This window comes from Pongo pygmaeus, chromosome 13 (genome assembly GCF_028885625.2).
Source record: "Pongo pygmaeus isolate AG05252 chromosome 13, NHGRI_mPonPyg2-v2.0_pri, whole genome shotgun sequence".
In the NCBI taxonomy this organism is placed as follows: domain Eukaryota; kingdom Metazoa; phylum Chordata; class Mammalia; order Primates; family Hominidae; genus Pongo; species Pongo pygmaeus.
Window position 1 is genome coordinate 20,906,790 of NC_072386.2, and position 22,664 is coordinate 20,929,453.

General features: G+C 44.9%; 1 protein-coding gene, 1 long non-coding RNA gene and 1 other non-coding gene across 3 annotated transcripts in view; 1 reads left to right on the top strand and 2 right to left on the bottom strand.

Moving 5' to 3' along the window:
- Positions 1-794: 794 nt before the first annotated feature.
- On the bottom strand, positions 795-21,594 carry LOC134737948 (uncharacterized). Its single transcript, XR_010123409.1, has 2 exons — positions 21,445-21,594; positions 795-1,552 (listed from the first exon to the last, which is right to left on the bottom strand). It is a non-coding gene; the product is annotated as an uncharacterized LOC134737948 (long non-coding RNA).
- The window catches only part of GNE (glucosamine (UDP-N-acetyl)-2-epimerase/N-acetylmannosamine kinase), a 60,866-nt gene continuing 47,331 nt past the window's right edge, over positions 9,130-22,664 (top strand). Inside the window, exon 1 of the mRNA XM_063650166.1 lies at positions 9,130-9,274. Within this exon, the coding sequence (XP_063506236.1) occupies positions 9,224-9,274 (51 nt within the window). The 5' untranslated portion in view covers positions 9,130-9,223. The remainder of the gene's footprint in view (positions 9,275-22,664) is intronic.
- Positions 19,039-19,177, bottom strand: LOC129044842 (U4 spliceosomal RNA). Its single transcript, XR_008504818.1, has one exon. It is a non-coding gene; the product is annotated as a U4 spliceosomal RNA (small nuclear RNA).

Below are 22,664 nucleotides of genomic sequence, written 5' to 3' on the forward strand. Positions count from 1 at the left end.
CAACAGATTTTCAATGTAGATAAAACAAACAGCTTTCTCTTGGATGAAGAGGCCATGTAGGACCCTCATAGCTAGAGAGGAGAAGTCAATGCCTGGCTTCAAACTTTAAAGAACAGGCTGGCTCTCTTACTAGGAGCTAATGCAGCTGGTGGCTTTAAGTTGAAGTCAGGGCTCATTTGCCATTCTGAAAATTCTAGGACCTTTAAGAGTTATGCTAAAGCTGGCCAGGTGTGGTGGCTCACGCCTGTAATCCCAGCATTTTGGGAGGCCTAGGGGGGTGGATCACCTGAGGTCAAGAGTTTGAGACCAGCCTGGCCAACATGGCAAAACCCCATCTCTACTAAAAATACAAAAATTAGCCAGACGTGGTGGTGCATGCCTGTGATCCCAGCTACTCAGGAGGCTGAGACAGGAGTATCACTTGAACCCAGGAGGCACCCGGGAGGCGGATGTTGCTGTAAGCTGGGATCACACCACTGCACTCCAGCCTGGGCAACACAGCGAGACTCTGTCTCAAAAAAAAAAAAAAAAAAAAAATTATGCTAAAGCTACTCTTCTTGTACTCTATAAATGGAATAGCAAAGCCTGGATGACAGCATATCCGGTAATTAGCATGGTTTACTGAATATTTTAAGCCCAAATTGAGATTTACTGCTCAGAAAAAAAAAAAAAAGATTCCTTTCAAAAAATTACCACTCATTGACAGTTCACCTGGTCACCCAAGGGCTCTGATGAAGATGTGCAAGGAGATGAATGTTGTTTTCATGCCTGCTAACACAACATCCAGTCCATAGCCCATGGATCAAAGAGTAATTTTGACTTTCAAGTCCTATTACTTAAGAAATACGTTGGCTGGGCACGGGGGCTCACGCCTGCAATCCCAGCACTTTGGGAGGCTGAGGCGGGCGGATCATGAGGTCAAGAGATCGAGACCATCCTGGCTAACATGGTGAAACACTGTCTCTACTAAAAATACAAAAATTAGTTGGGCATGGTGGCGCACGCCTGTAGTCCCAGATACTTGGGAGGCTGAGGCAGGAGAATCGCTTGAACCTGGCAGGCAGAGGTTGCAGTGAGCCAAGATTGCGCTACTGTACTCCAGCCTGGTGACAGAGCAAGACTCCATCTCAAAAAAAAAAAAAAAAAAGAAAGAAAGAAATACATTTTGTTGGGGCATAGCTGCCATTGATCGTGATTCCTCTAATGGATCTGGGCAAAGTAAACTGAAAGACTTTGGAAAGAATTAATCATTCTAGATGCCATTAAGAACATTCATGATTCATGGGAGAAGGTCAAAATATCCACATTAACAGGATTTGGGAGAAGTTGATTCCAATGCTCGTAGTTGACTTTAGGGGGCTCAAGACTTCTGTGGAGGAAGTAACTGCAGATGTGGTAGAAACAACAAGAGAAGTACAGTTAGAAGTGGAGCCTGAAGATGTGACTGAATTGCTGCCATCTCACCATCACACTGGAATGAAGGAGGTGTTGTTTCTTCTGAATGAGCCAAGAACGTCTTTTCTTGATGTGGATTCTACTCCTGATGAAGACGCTGTGGACGTGGTTGAAATGACAACAGAGGATTTAGAATATTACATAACGCAGTTCATAAAGCAGTGGCATGGTTTGATAGGATTGATTCCAGTATTGAAGGAAGTTCTACTGTGGGTAAATGCTATCAAATAGTATCTCATGCTACAGAGAAATGTTTGGTGAAAGAGTCAATTGATGTAGCAAACTTCATCATTGTTTTATTTCAGGAAATTGCCCCAGGCATCCCGATCTTCAGCAGCCACCACCCTGATCAGTCACCAGCCACAACACTGAGGCAAGACCCTCCACCAGCAAAAAGATGACTCACTGAAGGCTCAGGTGATCATTAGCATTTTTCAGTAATAAAGTATTTTACAAGACCAGTGCTCTAACCCATGAGCTATGGAGCTGTAATAAAGTATTTTAAAATTCCAGCGGGCACGGTGGCTCACGCCTGTAATCCCAGCACTTTGGGAGGCTGAGGAGGGTGGGTCACCTGAGGTCAACAGTTCGAGACCAGCCTGGCCAACATGGAGAAACCCCATCTCTACTAAAAATACAAAAATTAGCCGGGCGTGGTAGCGGAGCCCTGTAATCCCAGCTATTCAGGAGGCTGGGGCAGGAGAATCGCTTGAACTGATGAGACAGAGGTTGCAGTGAGCCGACATCGCGCCACTGTACTCCAGCCTGGGTGACACAGTGAAACTCTGTCTCAAAAAAAAAAATAAATAAATAAGGTATATATGTTGTGCTGGGTGCAATGGTGGATGCCTGTAATCCTAGCACTTCGGGAGGTCAAGGCAGGTGGACTGCTTGAGCCCAGGAGTTTGAGACCAGCCTGAGCAACATGGTGAGACCCCATCTCTAAAAAAATACAACAAATTAGCTGGGTGTGGTGACTCATGCCTGGACTCCCAGCTACTCAGGAGGCTGAGGCGGGAGGTTCGCTTGAGCCCTGAAGGCAGAGGTTGCAGTGAGCCGAGATTGTGCCACTGCACTCCAGCCTGGGCAACAGAGTGAGCCCTGTCATTAAGAAAAAAAAAAAAAAAAACAGCCGGGCGCAGTGGCTCATGCCTGTAATCCCAGCACTTTGGGAGGCCGAGGGGGGCAGATCACGAGGTCAGGAGATCGAGACCATCCTGATCAACATGGTGAAACCCCATCTCTACTAAAAATACAAAAAATTAGCCGGGCGTGGCAAGCGCCTATAGTCCCAACTACTCGGGAGGCTGAGGCAGGAGAATGGCATGAACCCAGGAGGCGGAGCTTGCAGTGAGCCGAGATTGCACCACTGCACTCCATCCAGCCTGGGCAACAAAGTGAGACTCCGTCTCAAAAAAAAACAAAAAAACAAAAACAACAACATCAAAGCTGAACTGACCTTTAGCACCAAAGAGACCATTCTGTCTCTCCTCTCTCAGGTTTAACTTTCTCATAAAAATCTTACCCCCAGCCCATTTTAACTTAACTCACAATATATGCCTGGCACTATGCAAGACTCTGGAAATGTGAAGAGGAACAAAATAGCTATGGCTGACCCCCTAGTCGGCCGCAGTTTATAGTCTACCAGAAATAGTTATCAAAGTGTGGTCTGGGGACCTCGGAGGAGGGAGGGAGAGTCTTGGAGCCCTTTTCGGGCTCTGCGTGAAGCCCAAACTACATTCCTGTATTCATAATAATATTGCCAGTTCTCATTCTTCATGGTAGTTATGTTCTATAAAGTTGCTGTGAATGCTGAATAAGTGAATACTGAATTATTGCTCTTAAGGGAAATACAGGGTTAGGTTCCTACAAGCCTCTGGTCATTTTTGTCAACCAACCAATATGTAACCTTGTTTTCTGTGTATTTCTATTTAAAGATACCTTAACATGAGAGGATGGTGGCATGTATGCCATCTCCCATTCATGTTCCTACTTCCCTGGAAGGCTGAGACGATTTCTTATGCCTTCCAGGTTCTGATGAGATTAGGGCTTTATGCTGTGGCCCCCTCAGAATAGAGCTGCAGAATACTAAAGCCCTTAGCTGCAGCTAAGAATGAGCTTCTCAAGAGGGCATCCCATGGCTTGCCTTGCAGTTATCTGACCCCTTTTATTTTGGTGTTGTCCTTTTGGTAAGTGGGACAAAGACCATAGGAGCTGGCACCTTGAGCCACTCTTCCTTTTGCTGTTTACGTAAGTGCCATTCTGATCTAAAAGTAGCCTGTTGTACCTTTCCAGTTCAACCAGGCAGGCCTTGTCCTTGTCCTCGTGTGTGCTCGACAAATAGGAAAGACCAAGAGGCAGATATTAGATCAGCGTATTGCCTAGGCATTCTGCTCATTACTAGCCCATCTGACCCCTACATCTGCAGCCTGAAACCCAGTGATGAGAAAATTATCCATGTTACAACCCTCATAAATGGCATTAACCTCTTCTAGAAAAGATGGATTGCAAATGATTTTTAGATGTTCTTGTGGATAATACTCGCAGTATCTACACATTTAACGTTTGTTCATATTACCATCATTGCAGAACACAGGGGTAAAAAAGCTGCGAGTTGGAGAAGGAGTCTTTGCTTCTCCAAAGGAGACTTCTCTCCTCTTTTGCTCTCTCAGGAAAGAGGGGACTCTAAAGTAGTTCACTTGCGGTGGACCATGCAACATGGCTAAAAATGAGGCCCACCCAGAGACCAAGGCTTGTCACAACTTCCTCTGTCATTCTGTGAAACTTAGTCTTAAACAGATCAGGGTTTTGCCTGGCTAAAAACTGTATTCTCTGCTTTATCTGAAGTGAAATGTATTTCTCCTGTTCCAGCCAGTGACCAATCCAACCATCTTATCCTGGAAAAAAAAATAAATTGTAAGCATCCTCAAGATGCATTCACTTTCAAAGTTTTATTATTTACTGGCTCACAAAGTAATAATGTACACTGTAAAAAAGTGTGCAAGGCTGGGCTTGTGGTGGCTCACGCCTGTAATCCCAGCACTTTGGGAGGCCAAGGTGGGCGGATCACGAGGTCAGGAGATCGAGACCATCCTGGCTAACATGGTGAAACCCTGACTCTACTAAAAATACAAAAATTAACTGGGCATGGTGGTGCGTACCTGTAGTCCCAGCTACTCAGGAGGCTGAGGCAGGAGAATCACTTGAACCTGGGAGCAGAGGTTACAGTAAGCCAAGATCACGCCACTGCACTCCAGCCTGGCAACAGAGCGAGACTCTGTCTCAAAAAAACAAAACAAAAAAAAGTGTAAAATACAAAAAGTAGAAATAAGCACACAGAAAAATCAGTCTCGCATCTACAAGAAGGCAACAACTGTTAATATTCTAAGATACTTCCCTTAAGTCCTTTATGTTTTTTTTCCTTTACACAAGCACAACTCTATATGCAATCTTGTGCTTAGCCTTTTGATTCACATCATTTCATATTTCTCCATGATTTCACATTGTAAATATTATGTTGACTAACTGCATAGCGATTTGTGGATGCATCAAAATTTACCTAACTCTTCCTCAAACATGTGGCACGTAGGTTAAGAAGCTTGTCACTCTTGACACAAGCTATCTGAATGAGTGACAGACGGTATGGTGTGGTTAAAATAGCAGTGACTTTGCAGTCACATTTTTTGACCCATGTTTGAGATCTGGGTCAGCCACTTGTAACTTGTTTGTGTGACTTTAGGCAAACCACTTAATTTCTCTGAGCCTCAATTCCTTTCCGGGTCTATAAAATAGGACACGTAACTTCTACTTCACTGAGTTGTTCTAAGTCAGGAGTAGACAGACTATAGCTCAGTGGCCAATTCCAGGCCACTATCTGTTTTTGTAAAAAAAAGTCTCAAAGGCACACAGCCATCTCCATTCATTTATACATCGTGTATGGCTGCTTTTGTACCACAAGGGCAGAGCAGAGAAGTTGTGACAGAGACATGGCCTGCAAAAATATCTGGCCCTCTATAGAAAAGATTTGATGACCCCTATTCTAAATAATGGACATGAAAGTAATTCTGTAGACAGAAAAAAGCCTAAACAAATGTGAAAGATTATTCATGGCAGAGGTGCTGATTAAACATTTGTTCTAAGGATGTGTAGCTAGATGGAGAATTTTATTCACCAGAATCCCTGCAGAATGAGTCTCTGTTTGGGAGAAGCATGAAGGAGGAGGTGATTCAGAAGAGCATCAGGATGGGGTGAGAACCCTGTGCAGACGGAGAGAAAAGGAGATTTTTAACACCTGGGAAACTATAGGGACAAGGAGAACTGTGTGAAGATGTTTAGAAGCTTTCTGGATGATGCTCTGAATAAAACTCCCATGTAGCCCAATTAAAGTAATCTACAGTAAACATCAACGTGGTTCTTTAAGACTTTCAGAGCAAGACCAGTGTTTATTTAACCTCAACTCAATGTGGGGATTGGATCACAAGGAGTATAGTTTTCAAATAGGTTATCAAATGGACAGAATAAAAATAACAACTCAGGCTGGGCATGGCAGCTCACGCCTGTAATCCCAGCAATTTGGGAGGTCAGGGCAGGAGGATCACTTGAGCCCAGGAGTTTGAGACCAACCTGGGCAACACAGTGAGACTTCATCTTTATATTTTAAAATAAGCTAATTAAATAAAAACAAAAATGTCTCTGGGCATGGTGGCTCACGCCTGTAATCCCAGCACTTTGGGAGGTTGAGGGAGGCGGATCACTTGAGGTCAGGAGTTTAAGACCAGCCTGGCCAACATGGCGAAACTCCATCTCTACTAAAAATACAAAAATTAGCTGGGCACGGTGGCACGTGCCTGTAGTCCCAGCTACTCAGGAGGCTGAGGCAGGAGAATCACTTGAACCCAGGAGGTGGAGGTTGCAATGAGCTGAGATAACGCGCCACTGCACTCCAGCCTGGGCAACAGAGCAAGACCTCCGTTTCAAAAAAAAAAAAAATCAGCCCTAATATTGAATTTATAATACAAAATTTTAATTATTAGCACTCTCCCATAAAGCACAATGAAGAACATCTTATTTAATAAAAAGAGGATAATATTTCACTGAGCAGGCTGGGCACAGTGGCTCATGCCTGTAATCCCAGCCCTTTGGGAGGCCAAGGAGGGCAGATTGCTTGAGCCCAGGAGCCTGAGCAACATGGCAAAACCTCATCTCTACAAAAAATACAAAAATTAACCGGGCGTGATGGTGGGCTCCTTTAATCCCGGTTACTCAGGAGGCTGAAGCACGAGAATTACTTGAAACCAGGAGGTGGAGGTTGCTGAGCCGAGATCGTGCCATTGTGCTCCAGCCTGGGCGACAGAGCAAGACTCTGTCTTAAAAAAACAAAAAACAGGCTGAGCAAGGTGGCTCATGCCTGTAATCCCAGTGCTTTGGGAGGCTGAGGTGGGAGGATCACCTGAGGTCAGGAGTTCGAGACCAGCCTGGCCAACATGGCGAAACCCTGTCTCTACTAAAAATACGAAAATTAGCTGGGGTGGTGGTGCACGCCTGTGATCCCAGCTACCTGGGAGGCTGCAGCTGGAGAATCACTTGAACCTGGGAGGCGGAGGTTGCAGTGAGCTGAGATCGTGCCACTCTACTCCAGCCTGGGTGACAGAGTGAGACTCTGTCTCAAAAAAATAAACAAAAATAAATAAATAAAAACAAAAAACAATTTTAAAAAAGTAGTAAGGTCAGACTTTTGATCATATATTTTTTTGTGAGTTCCCTAGTGCTATTCTGCCAATTTTTTCTATTGGACAGCTTTTTCTCCCCCATTGCTGATTTGTAAGCTCTCAAGTGAGGTCCTATAGGCAGTCTATGGACAGTACATTAAATACTGGATATTTTTGTTTATTTATTTATTGAGACAGTGTCTTGCCGTGTGGCCCAGGCTGCAGTGCAGTGGCAAGATCGCAGTTCATTGCAGCCTCAAACTCCTGGACTCAAAGCAGTCCTCCCAGTTCAGCCTCCTGAGCAGCTGGGACTATAAGCATGTGCCACCAAGACCAGCTAATTAAAAAAAAATTCTTTCTGTAGAGATGGGTGTCTAACTATGTTGCCCAGGCTGGTCTTGAATTCCTGGCCTCAAGTGATCCACCTGCCTTGGCCTTCCAAAGTGCTGGGACTATAGGTGTGAGCCACCATGCCTGGATATTTTTATTGGGAGGAGGGGGTGTCTGTCAAGATTAACCAAGAGGAAGTGAAAAAGCATAACAATTATCCATGAAAGCTGGCCAAGTGGTGCACACTTTTAGTTCCAGCTACTTGGGAGGCTGAGGCAGGAGGATCACTTGAGTCCAGGTCTAGCCTGGACAATACAGCAAGACCCCACCTCTAAAAAATATTATCCATGGATCCACTGCTTTATCTGCCTAAAAAAAGAGGGTCCTGCCCTGGCACACTTAGAAGTGCTCTCTCCTGCCTCTCTATAAAGATGGAGGAAGGGGAGAAGACAACTTTTTTTTTTTTTAACAGAGTTTTTAGTTAAGAGAGAAAAAAGAGCAGACTGGATGTGAGGAAATAGATGGGAACAAAGAGCAAAGAGCAGAGATTTAACAAAAAATGTTGTTGAGGGTTATGTATACCTTTAACATATTTGAAAAATATAAGGGCCAGGAGTGGTGGCTCATGCCTGTAATCCCAGCACTCTGGGAGGCCAAGGCGGGTAGATCACCTGAGGTCAGGAGTTCAAGACCAGCCTGGCCAACATGGCAAAACCCCATCTCTACTAAAAAATACAAAAACTAGCTGGGCGTGGTGGCACGCGCCTGTAATCCCAGCTACTCAGGAGGCTGAGGCTGGAGAATCGCTTGAACCCTGGAGACGAAGGTTGTAGTGAGCTGAGATTGTGCCACTGCACTCCAGCCTGGGCGATAGGAGCGAGACACTGTCTCAAGAAGAAAAAAAAAATAAAGAAAAATGTAAGAAAAAAATCAGTTATTTTAGCATGGTGGCTCACACCTGTACTCCCAGCACTTTGGGAGGCCGAGGTGAGAGGATTGCTTGAACCCAGGAGTTCGAGATCAGCCTGAGCAACATAGTGAGACCCAGTCTCTTTCAAATAAAATAAAATAGACTTCAGACCATGGTTTACTTCAAAATCTATAAACATATAATGGTGAACTAAGAATTTCTGTGCCTGTGGGGGATACCTTTTAGTATAGTTTCTCTTAAGTAGAATGTGAAGTTGTGTGGTAGATAAGGCTAGGCTGTTCCTGTGGTCAAATGGGCATTTACCAGTGAAATGGAGAGTTGTTTGATAAGCAGATCATCGGTCAGTATCCCTTGCTACCAATCTGGCTGTGAGAGTCCCTAAGCACCAAAAGCAAGACAAGAGCAAGACTCCATCTCAAAAAAAAAAAAAAAAGTTTAGAATTATGTACGTGTGAAAACAACGTGAAAAAAGACTTTTGTAGATTTTTGTTTCTACCTTAAGAAACTCAGAAGAAAACTTTTTCTAGTGGAAAGTAAAATTATTGGATGGAATGGGAAATCCAAAACAGGGAAGTAACACTCAGACGCTGACTGACCACCTACTTTAGAGCTACTGTCCAGGAATATGAGAAGAATTCAGAGCCACATTTTTTTTCTTCCTTTTCAGAGAGGTGGGGCTTAAGATTTAGTCTGGAATTCAGATGCCTATTGGTGACTGCTCCGTGGCAGCTAAACCAAGAAAACAGCTGCTCTGCTCATTATTTCAAACCACACTAGGGTACAGAGCTTGTGCTTCGCGATGGAAACCTATGGTTATCTGCAGAGGGAGTCATGCTTTCAAGGACCTCATGTAAGTAATTCGGAATTCAATAGAGCTTTATTATTGAAATTGCAGTCAGAAAAAAAAGGGGGGGGGAAAGGAAAATTACAAAGAGGAAGAGGAAAGCTTTGGTTTTAAATCTCTCAAATCCATCATTTTTAAAGACTTTTTTACTGCTAACTCAGTTTAGTCATTGTGTGGCTGCTACTTGCTTCTCAGTCACTGTGCTAAAATTCATGGTCTTTCTGCATTTCCAAACTGAAAGCTGAAATTGAACTCTTTTCTCCAGATTCCTGGCACTTTCATCAGATAAAGTGGGGTTCCTTTTACTTTTTGAGATCTGTTTCATATATACAGTTTATTTCCAAAACATGCAATGTTTAACTATTTTGTTTCCTTCCCTTTTGAAACATGGCATGTAGAGCTGCCTAATTTGTACTTCTTTTCCCTCAGTTATTTAACTATTGACTGATCACATGATTGGGGTGGGTGCATTTACTACAAGTTAATTAGTATCTAAGTCAAATAAAAAGGAAATTATCATGTTTATCAATATATAAATGCGACATATAGGCTGGGCACAGTGGCTCAAGCTTGTAATCCCAGCACTTTGGGAGGCCGAGGTGGGCGGATCACAAGGTCAGGAGATTGAGACCACGGTGAAACCTTATCTCTACTAAAAATATAAAAAATTAGCCGGGCATGGTGGCGGGCACCTGTAATCCCAGCTACTCGGAGAGGCTGAGGCAGGAGAATGGCGTGAACCCGGGAGGCAGAGCTTGCAGTGAGCCGAGATCGCGCCACTGCACTCCAGCACTCCAGCCTGGGTGACAGAGCGAGACTCCGTCTCAAAAAATAAATAAATAAATAAATAAAAATAAATGCTACATATAGTGTGCTATACTATAGTGTAGTTTATTAAACCTAATTTTTCACTGAGGCATATGGAAATCCAAATGTTTTAGGAAATCATCATCGCAGTTCAATTAGCTGATTAAAATATATATTCAATTTAAAGATCATCTATAGTTAAGGAATGGCTTATACAAACGTGTGTGTGTGTGTGTTTAAAGACAGGATCTTGCTGTGTCACCCAGGCTGGATTGTAGTGGCATAATCATAGCTCACTGCAGCTTTCAAGTCCTGGGCTCAAGGGATCCTCCTGCCTCAGCCTCCCAAGTAGCCAGGACTACAGACACAGACTACCACACCCTGCAAACTTTAAAATTTTTTGTAGAGACAAGGTCTTGCTATGCTGCCCAGGCTGATCTCGAACTCCTGGGCTCAAGTGATGCCCCTGGCTTGGCCTTTCAAAGTGCTGAGATTACAGGCGTTGAGCCCCTGTACCTGGCCTTATAAAAACTTTTCAATCAGATGATATTATTCCTGCAATTGTTGCCAACACAGTTTACTCCTAGCTGTATCATTAATGCATACTTTCTATTTGCCTTCTTCAATGAGAATTTATTATTTTTATTTTTTATTAGCACACTTAAATTGAAATTCAAGGTCAGACTTTCTGAGCTTCTAGCTGGAACTTGAAGTTTTTTTCCTCGTGCCATCAATAAAATCTGCTTAGAAATGGTTGTTTCTAGTTATGAAAGTAATAGTTGCTCTACTCATCTCTCCATCCATTTTTTTTGTATGACTGACTTTAAAAATGTGGCCTGAAATAATCATTTCATTCATTTGCCTAATGTTTGGTGGTTTCTATGGCCATACAAGCTCTGAAATACTCTATATGGCCTTTAAGTTATCTTCCAAGTTACTCTGCCACTTAATAATTCAATTATCTTTTCCAATATTCCTCAATAAAACCTTTCTCCTGTCAGGCTGGTCTCCCTTGTATGCTATTCTCATGCCCATTTTATTGTCTTCAATCACATCATGTTCTCTCTTCCAGGAAAATACTCTTTTAAAATGTAAAACTGATAGGGTTTTGTGGCACACTGAATGTGAGAGAGAAAGGAGGTGGAGAGCTCAAGAATGCCTCCTAAGATCCTAGTAGGTGATAATAATATTCACTGAGAATTAGGACGGAAGAGAAAGCCCAGGTTTATGAGGAAGAAGAAAGCTCAATTTTGGACAAGCGGATTTGAAGTGCTTGTAGAACACATCCAAATAAAGATGTCCTATAAGTAGTTGAATATTTGGGTTTGGACTGAGAAGATTGGGATAGAAATTCACATCTAGGAATCATTTTAAATGATTGTGAAACCGGCCGGGTGCGGTGGCTCACGCCTGTAATCTCAGCACTTTGGGACGCCGAGTCCGGCGGATCACGAGGTCAGGAGATGAGACCATCCTAGCTAACACGGTGAAACCCCGTCTCTACTAAAAATACAAAAAAAATTAGCCGGGCATGATGGCGGGCGCCTGTAGTCCCAGCTACGCGGGAGGCTGAGGCAGGAGAATGGTGTGAACCAGGGAGGCGGAGCTTGCAGTGAGCCGAGATCGCACCAGGGCACTCCAGCCTGGGCAACAGAACGAGACTCCGTCTCAAGAGAAAAAAGGAAAAAAAGATTGTGAAACCATGCAAGTGGTTGAAGTCATGCTGGATATATACTAAAATGAGATATAAGGAAGACTACAGAATTCTAGAAAATACTTTTATTTAGGAGTTTGAGAAAGTATAAGAGTCAGAGAAGTTGGAAGTAGGCAGGAAATCAGGTGTCTTGCAAGCCCGGGATGTAAAATGTCTCAAGAATAAGGCAGTGACCAACAGTGTGAAAAAGAAAGGGTTAAGAGAAGAGAAGGCAGAGGGCAGAGAAGACTAGGTACATGGACAGTTGGAAAAAGAGGGTACGTGGCCAGGAAAGCAGCGCTAAATATTCAACAAAGGTGTAAGAGCCTGGCACAATGGCTCACATCTCTAACCCCAGCACTTCAGTAGGTTGAGGCAGGAGGATTGCTTGAGGCCAGGAGTTCAAGATCAGCCTGGGCAACATTGCCAGACCCTAGCTCTAAAAAAATTACAAAAATTAGCCGGACATGGTGGCACATGCCTGTAGTCCTAGCTACTCAGGTGGCTGAGGGGAGAGGATTGCTTGAACTTGGGAAGTTGAGGCTGCAGTGAGCCATGATCCTGCCACTGCACTCCAGCCTGGGTGATAGAGTGAGACCCTGCCACACACACACACACACACACACACACAAAGTACCATAGACCAAAGTACCTGGGTTTCCGCAGAATTGTATGCCCCATTAAATTTAGTGATGTCTAACAGTCATTCAGTTGTCTAAGATTTAGACAGCTACTATATGAAAAATACCATTAAAGAGTTCCAAATTGGCCGGACGCGGTGGCTCACACCTGTAATCCCAGCACTTTGGGGGGCCGAGGTGGGTGGATCACGAGGTCAGGAGTTCAAGACCAGCCTGGCCAAGATGGTGAGACGCTGTCTCTACCAAAACTACAAAAGTTAGCCAGGTGCGGTGGCAGGTGCCTGTAATCCCAGCTACTCGGGAGGCTGAGGCAGGAGAATCACCTGAACCTAAGCCAAAAGCACACCATTGCACTCCAGCCTGGGCAACAGAGTGAGACTCTGTCTCAAAAAACAAAAAACAAACAAACAAAAAAAGAGTTCCAAATTGGCCAAGAGCGACAGTAGAACAGAGTCAGGGGCAGAAAAATCTGGTGAAACAGGTAGGGTAAGAAATGTCTTTGGGTGCTTTGGGCTAAGAGTAAGCAGTGTATTTCAAAACACGTAAAGTTTATGGAGTGTGGCCAGGCGCAGTGGCGCATGCCTGTAATCCCAGCACTTTGGGAGGCTGAGGTGGGTGGATCATCTGAGATCAGGAGTTCGAGACCAGCCTGGCCAACATGTCGAAACCCCATCTCTACTAAAAATACAAAAATTAGCCGGGTGTGGTGGCAGGTGCCTGTAGTCCCAGCTATTTGGGAGGCTGAGGCAGAAGAATTGCTTGAACCCAGGAGGCGGAGGTTGCAGTGAGCTGAGATCACACCACTGCACTCTGCCTGAGCCACAGAGCGAGACCTTGTCTCAAAACAAAACAAAACAAAATTTATGGAGTGCATAATGTCTAGCACAAATGTGTGTCTCCAATGCATATCTTCCTCCAGATCCTCAATCTCATGGAAATGTTCTGTAGGTGCTACAAATTCAACATATCCAAAATTAAAGCTATTATCTTCTCACCTACTCCAGCCCATCTCCAAATCTGCTTCTCTAAGTGCAGTGGTGCAATCTTGGCTCACTGCAACCTCCACCTCCTGCGCTCAAGCAATTCTCCTGCCTCAGCCTCCTGAGTAGCTGGGACTACAGGCACACGCCACCATGCACAGCTTTTTTTTTTTTTTTTTGTATTTTTACTAGATGAGGTTTCACCACCACGTTGGCCAGGCTGGTCTTGAACTCCTGACCTCAGGTGATCCACCCGCCTTGGCCTCCCAACTACAGATGTGAGCCACTGGGCCCGGCCCCTTCTCCACATTCTTATGATTCCAATCCTCTCATTCTCTATTTCCATTATTACCACTTTAGTTGAGGTCCTGAAATATTATTCCTAACTGGTTTCCCTTCTTCTAGTCCTTCCTCCTCTTCCCAATCCCTCTTCTGTAGTTCTTTTTTTTTTTTTTGAGAAGGAGTCTCGCTCTGTCGCCCAGGCTGGAGTGCAATGGCACGATCTCGGCTTACTGAAAGCTCCGCCTCCCGGGTTCACACCATTCTCCTGCCTCAGTCTCCCTAGTAGTTGGGACTACAGGGGCCTGCCACCATGCCCAGATAATTTTTTGTGTTTTTAGTAGAGACAGGGTTTCACCGTGTTAGCCAGAATGGTCTCGATCTCCTGACCTCGTGATCCACCAGCCTCAGCCTCCCAAAGTGCTGGGATTACAGGCTTGAGCCACCGCGTCCAGCCATCTTCTGTAGTTCTAATTAAGCAAATCTGATCATGCCATTTCCCTGATTAAAAACTCTGCTGATTATAGTGAGGGAAAGTCTAACCTCCTTAGTATAACATCATGCAAGGCCCTTGCTGAACTGACCTTGCTCACATCTTGTCTGCATCTCCCAGTTACTTTCTGCCTCCACACATCTATCTCATAAGATCGCCAAACTTCCCACCTTGTTTTTAAATTCACCATGCTGTTTTATGCTTGACTTATTATAAAGACTGAGCAAGAGTGTTGTGTTACTAAGATCATGAGCCTAGATGGTGGAGGATGACCGGTGCAGGCAGTTGAGTAGAAGCAATTTGGCCTAGACAGAGAGAAAAGAACAAGGATGGCTAGGAATCTTTGGTAGAAGATGTGATCCTCCTTTGACTGAATGTTTATTGACTGTGTTTCTTACATAAGGTATGATTCAAGGAACTATGAGGGAGACAAGCATATCAAACAGGGCTAACTTCAAGGAATTTATGATCTGATTTTAAAAACGTAGGTCATATATAGTGAGGTGAGTAATATGACTGATTTTTCTCGGGTTCCTTATAATACATCAGATGTCTAATATAACAGTCACAAACATATACATTCAAAGATACCAGGTAATTCATCATAAGTATAACTAATAATAAGTTTGAGGTCAGGCACGGTGGCTCACGCCTGTAATCCCAGCACTTTGGGAGGCCAAGGTGGGCAAATCACCTGAGGTCAGGAGTTCAAGACCAGCCTAGCCAACATGGTGAAACCCTGTCTCTAGTAAAAATACAGAAATTAGCCAGGTGTGATGGCAGGCACCTGTAGTCCCAGCTACTTGGGAGGCTGAGGCAGGAGAATTGCTTGAACCCAGGAGGTGGAGGTTGCAGTGAGCTGAGATCGTGCTACTGCACTCCAGCCTGGGCAACAGAGCGAGGCTCGGTCTGAAAACAAAACGAAACAAAAAGTTTGAGATGAGTTAAGACAAGTGCTCCAGGAATTCAGAGAAGGAACAGATTATTTTGGGATAGGGTGTTCATATTAGGTTTCACAATAAAGATGGCATTTGAAACCTGATTGGGTGTAAGCAGCAGACAAGGAAGAGCCTTCTAACTTTGAGGAATGATACAAAGGTAGAGAAAGAACTGTTTGGGGCAGAAGGATCCGGGAGGGGAATAATGTTGGTAAGATCAGCAAAAGGTCAGGACCCTTAAATTGTGGAGGACCTTAAATGACAAACTTGTTCCGCTAGGCATACTTTATCTAGCAGGGAATGGGGGACCACTGAAGTTTTTCTTAAAGAATTAACGAGATGAAAGCAGTCTTTTAAGAAGATTTAATCAGGCAGTAATGTGCAAGATAGATGAAAGGCGCAAGGGAATGCAGGCAGGAAGGGCAAGAAGAAATAGAGTAATCCAGGTCTTTGTTAATTCCACTTATTTATTTTATTATTAAGAGATGGGGTCTTACAATGTTGCCCAGGCTGGACTCAAACTCCTGGGCTCAAGAAATCCTCCTGTCAGGCCGGGCACGGTGGCTCATGCCTGTAATCCCAGCACTTTGGGAGGCCGAGGCGGGCGGATCACGAGCAGGAGATCAAGACCATCCTGGCTAACACGGTGAAACCCCGTCTCTACTAAAAATACAAAAAATTAGCCGGGTGTGGTGGCAGGCGCCTGTAGTCCCAGCTACTTGGGAGGCTGAGGCAGGAGAACGGCGTGAACCCAGGAGGCGGGGCTTGCAGTGAGCCGAGATCGCGCCACTGCAGTCCAGCCTGGGTCAAAGAGCGAGACTCCGTCTCAAAAAAAAAAAAAAAGAAAGAAATTCTCCTGTCTCAGCCTCCCAAGTAGCTGGGATTACAGGCATGCACTACTGCACCCAGGTTAATAGTGGGCTTTGACGCCCGATTTTCTTGATTCTAAAACACTATTGATATAATAGTTTTTATAAAAAAAAAAACCTCTACATTAAATATTCACATTTACATTGATTATAAATATTGATTTTAGGTATATAAAATCATAAAAAAAAAGCATCTCAGAATTAACGAAATAAGATGATAAGATCCGAACTAAGGCCAGGTGCAGTGGCTTATGTCTGTAATACCAACACTTTGGAAGGCAGAGGCAAGAGGATCACTTGAGGCCAGGAGTTCGAGACCAGCCTGGGCAACAAAGCAAAACCCTGTCTTTACAAAAGTTTTGATAAATTAGCTAGGCATGGTGGCATGTGCTTTAAGTCCCAGCTACTTGGGAGGCTGGGGTCACAGGATCGCTTGAGCCCAGGAGTTTGAGGCTGCAGTGAGCCACAACCATACCACTGCACTACAAGCTGGGCTAGAGAGCAAGACCCTGTCTCTAAGAAAACCCAACAACCGGCTGGGCGCAGTGGCTCACGCCTATAATCCCAACACTTTGGGAGGCCAAGATGGGCGGATCACCTGAGGTCAGGAGTTCGAGACCAGCCTGGCCAATATGGTGAAACCCCGTCTCTACTAAAAATACAAAAATTAGCTGGGTGTGGTGGTGGGCACCTGTAATCCCAGATACTCAGGAAGCTGAGGCAGGAGAATCGCTTGAACCTGGGAAGCAGAGGTTGCAGTCAGCTAAGATCACACCACTGCACTCCAGCCTGGGTGACAGAGCGAGATTCCGTCTCAAAAAAAAAAAAAAGAAAGAAAGAAGAAAGAAAACCCAACAATGTAAACTGAGATAACATTTTGAATTATTTGAAAGATTGAATGTTAAAGTCAGAGAGAGCGAAGATTAAAATATGACTCCATGATTTTGAGTCTGAATGAAAGTGTCAAGTTAGTACCATTAAAAGAAATAGCAAAGTCAACAGGATAAAATGAACTTTCATATATTGAGTTTGAAGTGAGGAACTATGTAGTAGGCAATTAAACATATGGGCCTCAAGCTGGGAAGAAAGGCCAGGCTGGAGTATGTATTCCAGGAATTACCTACATGGAAGTGATAATGGAAGGCTTGACAGTGAGTCAATTTCTGAAAGAATGAGTAGGCAGAGGGGCAGGGGCAGGAGCTAATCATAAGAGAGTGTTCATGTTAAGGGGCAAGAGGAGGAGTAGGGACAAAAAACAAATAATTTGAAAGGTAGAATTATATTCATTCCAGAGTAGGGGCATGAAAAACATGAGGAGAGAGAGAGGTTGAGGCCTTATGTTCATGCTTAGGCTTTTTTTTTTTTTTTGAGACGGAGTCTCACTCTGTTCCCCAGGCTGGAGTGCAGTGGCAAGAACTTGGCTCACTGCAACCTCCGACTTCCAGGTTCAAGCGATTCTCCTGCCTCAGCCCCCGAAGGAGCTGGGATTACAGGCATGTGCCACCACACCCGGGTAATTTTTGTATTTTTAGTAGAAACCGGGTTTCACCACATTGATCAGGTGGATCTTGAACTCCTGACCTTGTGATCCACCTGACTCGGCCTCCTAAAGTGCTGGGATTACAGGCATAAGCCAACATGCCCGGCCTCATGCTTAGGCTTTATAGATGTCAATTATGTATATTTGGAGATGTCTTGAACACTCATGGAGGTATTAAGAACCCCACTTGAGTGCTCCACAGGAATGTCCATGTAGGACCGCAGTTTCATCCTTAGCTGCATGCTGACCCCCAAATGTAGTCTATTCTTTTTTTTTTTTTTTTTTTTTGAGATGGAGTCTTGCTCTGTTGCCCAGGCTGGAGTGCAATGGCACAATCTCGGCTCACTGCAACCTCTGCCTCCCAGGTTCAAGCGATTCTCCTGTCCCAGCCTCCCAAGTAGCTGAGATTACAGGCACACAGCACCACACCTAGCTAATTTTTATATTTTTAGTAGAGATAGGGTTTCGCCATGTTGGCCAGGCTGGTCTTCAACTGCTGACCTCAGGTGATCCACCCACTTTGGCCTCCCAAAGTGCTGGGATTACAGGTGTGAGCCACCACGCCCGGCCTGTGGGCTATTCTTCAGTTCCAGGAGTTCTGGACTAGTACCTTGGCTGTTTCCTTAGCTTATGTTGGGAAATAATAAAATTTCCCCAGAAGCGTGTTACTGATATTCAGTGCTGTTGATCTTAGCTAGTTCCTTTAAAGTCCAGAAGAACATACTTCCCACATAACTTTGTTTGTTTTTGAGATGGGGTCTCACTCTGTCCCCCAGGCTGAGATGCAGTGGCATGATCACGGCTCACTGCAGCCTCAGCCTCCCAGGCTCAGGTGATCCTCCCACCTCAGCCTCCCAAGTAGCTAGTTACTCCAGGTGCATGCCACGATACCCAGCTAATTTTCTGTATTTTTTGTAGACATTGGGTTTCACCATATTGCCCATGCCGGTCTTGAACTCCTGGGCTCAAGCGATCCACCCGACTCAGCCTCCTAAAGTGCTAGGATTATAGGTATGAACCACCACACCCGGCTTCCCACATAACTCTTAATGAGAAGTTTAGAGCATAATTGTGTTGATCCAACATTTTATAAGAGAGTCAAAGTTAAAGGCAAACTAGTTTTTAACACATTTCCAGTTCTTCTGGAATAGCTGTGCCAATTAAACTTTCTGAATTTCTATTAGTCAGGGACGACTGAGCATTCTCTGACTCACTTCATTTCCGCGCGACTGAGCATTCTCTGACTCACTTCATTTCCCAAGCAGCCAGATAAGAAATAATTTATTGGTTTACAATATGATACTTTTTTTTTTGAGATGGGGTCTCACTCTGTTGCCCAGGCTGGAGTGCAGTGATGTGATCATGACTCACTGCGGCCTCGACCTCCCAGACTCAGGCGATCCTCCCCCTTCAGCTTCCTGGGTAGCTGGGACTACAGGCAAGCACCACCATGCCCAGCTAAATTTTTTAAATATTTTTTGTAGAGACAGGATCTTGCCATGTTGCCTAGGCTGGTCTCGAACTCCTAGACTCAAATGATCACAAAAGTGTTGGGAGTGCAGGCGTGAGCCACTGCACTCAGCCTGGTTTACAGTATGATACTTTCAATTAGCAATAATCGTGCCTCGGATAAACCTCATTGGCTACAATACTGCCACTGCACAAAGCTACAGTATGATACTTTCATAGCCCATAAAGAAAAAAATATACATATAATGTTCATATATATATAATGTTCATATATATAATGTTCATATATATAATGTTCATATATATATAATGTTCATATATATATATATATATATATTTTTTTTTTTTGAGACACAGTCTCGCTCTGTTGCCCTGCTGGAGTGCAGTGGTGCGATCTCAGCTCACTGCAACCTCTGCCTCCTGCATTCAAGCGATTCTCATGCATAAGCTTCCCGAGCAGCTAGGATTACAGGCACCTGCCACCACGTCTGACTAATTTTTGCATTTTAGTAGAGATGGGGTTTCACCATGTTGGCCAGGCTGGTCTCAAACTCCTGACCTCAGGTGATCCACCTGCCTCGGCCTCCCAAAGTGCTGGGATTACAGGCATGAGCCACCACACTCAGCCAAAAAATATATTTTAAAATCCTGAGAAAAGGCAATATTTCACAAAAACAAAGTCATTATGTTAATTTGTACCTTTCTTCTATGATTGGCAAAGGAACATAGGGATGGCTCACCACCACAGGTGCTCTAAAAAGCTGACTGGTCGGCATGATAAACTGATTTGTAATTGGGGCTACAAATAGTGATTAAATGGTCCTGAAATAAAAATTTCAAAAAGATTATCTTCCAGTTATAAGTATCTTAATCAGTACATTTGTAAGTGCATCTTTCAATGTTATGCTCTTGCAAAGCTTAAGCTGATACAGTTTAGGATATTGCTGAATTATTTTCAGCCAATATAATCTCTTTTTTTGAGACTGAGTCTCACTCTGTTGCCCAGGCTGCAGTGCAGTGGCACGATCTCAGCTCACTGCAACCTTTGCCTCCCAGGTTCAAGCAATTATCCTGCCTCAGCCTCCTGAGTAGCTGAGATTACAGGCGGGTGCCACCATGCCCAGTTAATTTTTGTATTTTTTTTTGAGACGGAGTCTCACTCTGTCACCCAGGCTGGCACCATCTCGGCTCACTGCAAGCTCCGCCTCCCGGGTTCAGGCCAATCTCCTGCCTCAGCCTCCCAAGTAGTTGGGACTACAGGCGCCCGCCACCATGCCTGGCTAATTTTTTGTATTTTTAGTAGAGACGGGGTTTCACTGTGTTAGCCAGGATGGTCTCGATCTCCTGACCTTGTGATCCGCCTGCCTCGGCCTCCCAAAGTACTGGGATTACAGGTGTGAGCCACCGCGCCCAGCCTAATTTTTGTATTTTTAGTAGAGACGGGATTTCACCACGTTGACCAGGCTGGTCTCAAAGTCCTGACCTCAGGTGATCCATCTGCCTCGGCCTCCCAAACTGCTGGGATTACAGGCATGAGCCACTGCTCCTGGCTTCAGCCAATATAATCTTAATCCTTACATGCTTTTCCTGGGAGAAAAGAATTGCTTTCCCCATGTAGTGTAGCCTCATAAGGCTATTCTGCAACAGGAGCAATTTTCTTTTTTCTGGGGAGGCTATAAACAATCTGGTGTATGCAGTGATATCTGGTTTGTAAGGTGTGTTTTACCTCTGTATACTCTAGAGTAGGGGGTCCCCAACCCCTGCGCCATGGACTGATACTGGCCAGTATCTTGTTAAGAACTGGGCCGCAGGCCAGGCCGGGTGCAGTGGCTTATGCCTGTAATCGCAGCACTTCGGGAGGCTGAGGTGGGTGGATCACCTGAGGTCAGGAGTTCTCGACCAGCCTGGCCAACATGGTGAAACCCCGTCTCTACTAAAAATACAAAAATTAGCCAGACCCATGCCTGTAATCCCACCCAGCTACTCGGGAGGCTGAGGCAGGAGAATCACTTGAACTCGGGAGGTGGAGGTTACAGTGAACCAAGAAGCCAAGATTGCGCCACTGCATTCCAGCCTGGGTGACAGAGTGAGACTCCGTCTCAAAAAAAAAAAAAAAAAGAACTGGGCCGCATAATAGGAGATAAGTGGCAGGCAAGCAAGCATTACCGCCTAAGTTCTTCCTCCTGTCAGAACAGTGGTGGCATCAGATTCTCAGAGAAGCACGAATCCTATTGTGAACTGTGCATGCTAGGGACCTAGGTTGAACGCTCCTTATGAGAATTTAATGCCTGATGATCTCAGGGGGAACAGTTTCATCCTGAAACCATCCCCACCCCTGCTTCCCATGGAAAAATTGTCTTCCAGGAAACCAGTCCCTGGTGCCAAAAAGACTGGGGACCGCTGCCCTAGAGACTCTGGTAATTAAAAGTGTTGTGGCTCAGATACAGTATGGGGTGAGATACTTACCAGCTAGGGAAAGATATTTACTAAACAGGAATACCCAGCTTAATATGGTGATGAATTGCTCAGTTTATTCCACCTCTTGTTGATTTCTTCATGATATTGGCTTAGGGCAGAGATGGCACACACATGGCAACATCCTTGACTCCCTTCCATCTCCCTAGAAAACAACATGGCAGACATCACAATGTTACCAGGGGGTCCTTGCTCCCAGAGCTCCCAACATGGTGGCGGGTCGCTTCCAAGATGGTGGCAAGCCTCTTGTTCTCTGACCTGGGGTTCTTGGCCCCATGGATTCCAAGGAATGGAATCTTGGGCCATGCGGTGAATGTTATAGCTCTATTAGAAGACGTGGGTCATGGAAGAGAACCGTGGCACCCAGCGACTAGTGTTCATCTCAGTTAGGACGAACCCAGGCACTTAGCCGTGCAGGAACAATGGCAAGCCTTCAGCCCAATCGGGAGCAGCAGTGGGCGCCTCGCTGGATCAGGAGCACAGCAGACACGCTGCCGGATCCGGAGGGGTGGAAGGCAGCGGGGGGTCTGCGACTGCGGCAAACAGCAGTGGTGGACAGCGAGCGAAAGCTTAGCTTGAGCAGTAACAAACGAGGACCAGAAGAGTGTGCAGTTGCAAGATTTAATAGAGTGAAAACAGAGTTCCCATACAAAGGGAGGGGACCCAAAGAGGGTAGCCGTTGCCGGCTGGAATGCCTGGGTTTATATCCTGATCATTGTCCCTCCCGCTGTGCTCTCAGGCAATAGATGATTGGTTATTTCTTTACCTCCTGTTTTTGCCTAATTGGCATTTTAGTGAGCTATCTTTACTACCTGATTGGTCGGGTGTGAGCTAAGTTGCAAGCCCCATGTTTAAAGGTGGATGTGGTCACCTTCCTAACTAGGCTTAGGGATTCTTAGTTGGCCTAGGAAATCCAGCTAGTCCTGTCTCTCAACAGTACATACTCTTTTCCAGTAAACTCTAGCCCCAGAGTCATTTTCGACACAGTTCTCCAGGCAGCCACCATCAATCGGTTGGAAGTGGGGATCGAAATAAGGTTGGGGATCCTCCCTGGCTCACAGTTTTACTGTTAGTATCTTCTGAATGCAAGGAACAGGGCATCTTTTTTAAAAAGAGGATTTAGGCCGGGCACGGTGGCTAATGCCTGTAATCCTAGCATTTTGGTAGGCCAAGGCAGGCGGATTGCCTGAGCTCAGGAGTTGGAGACCAGC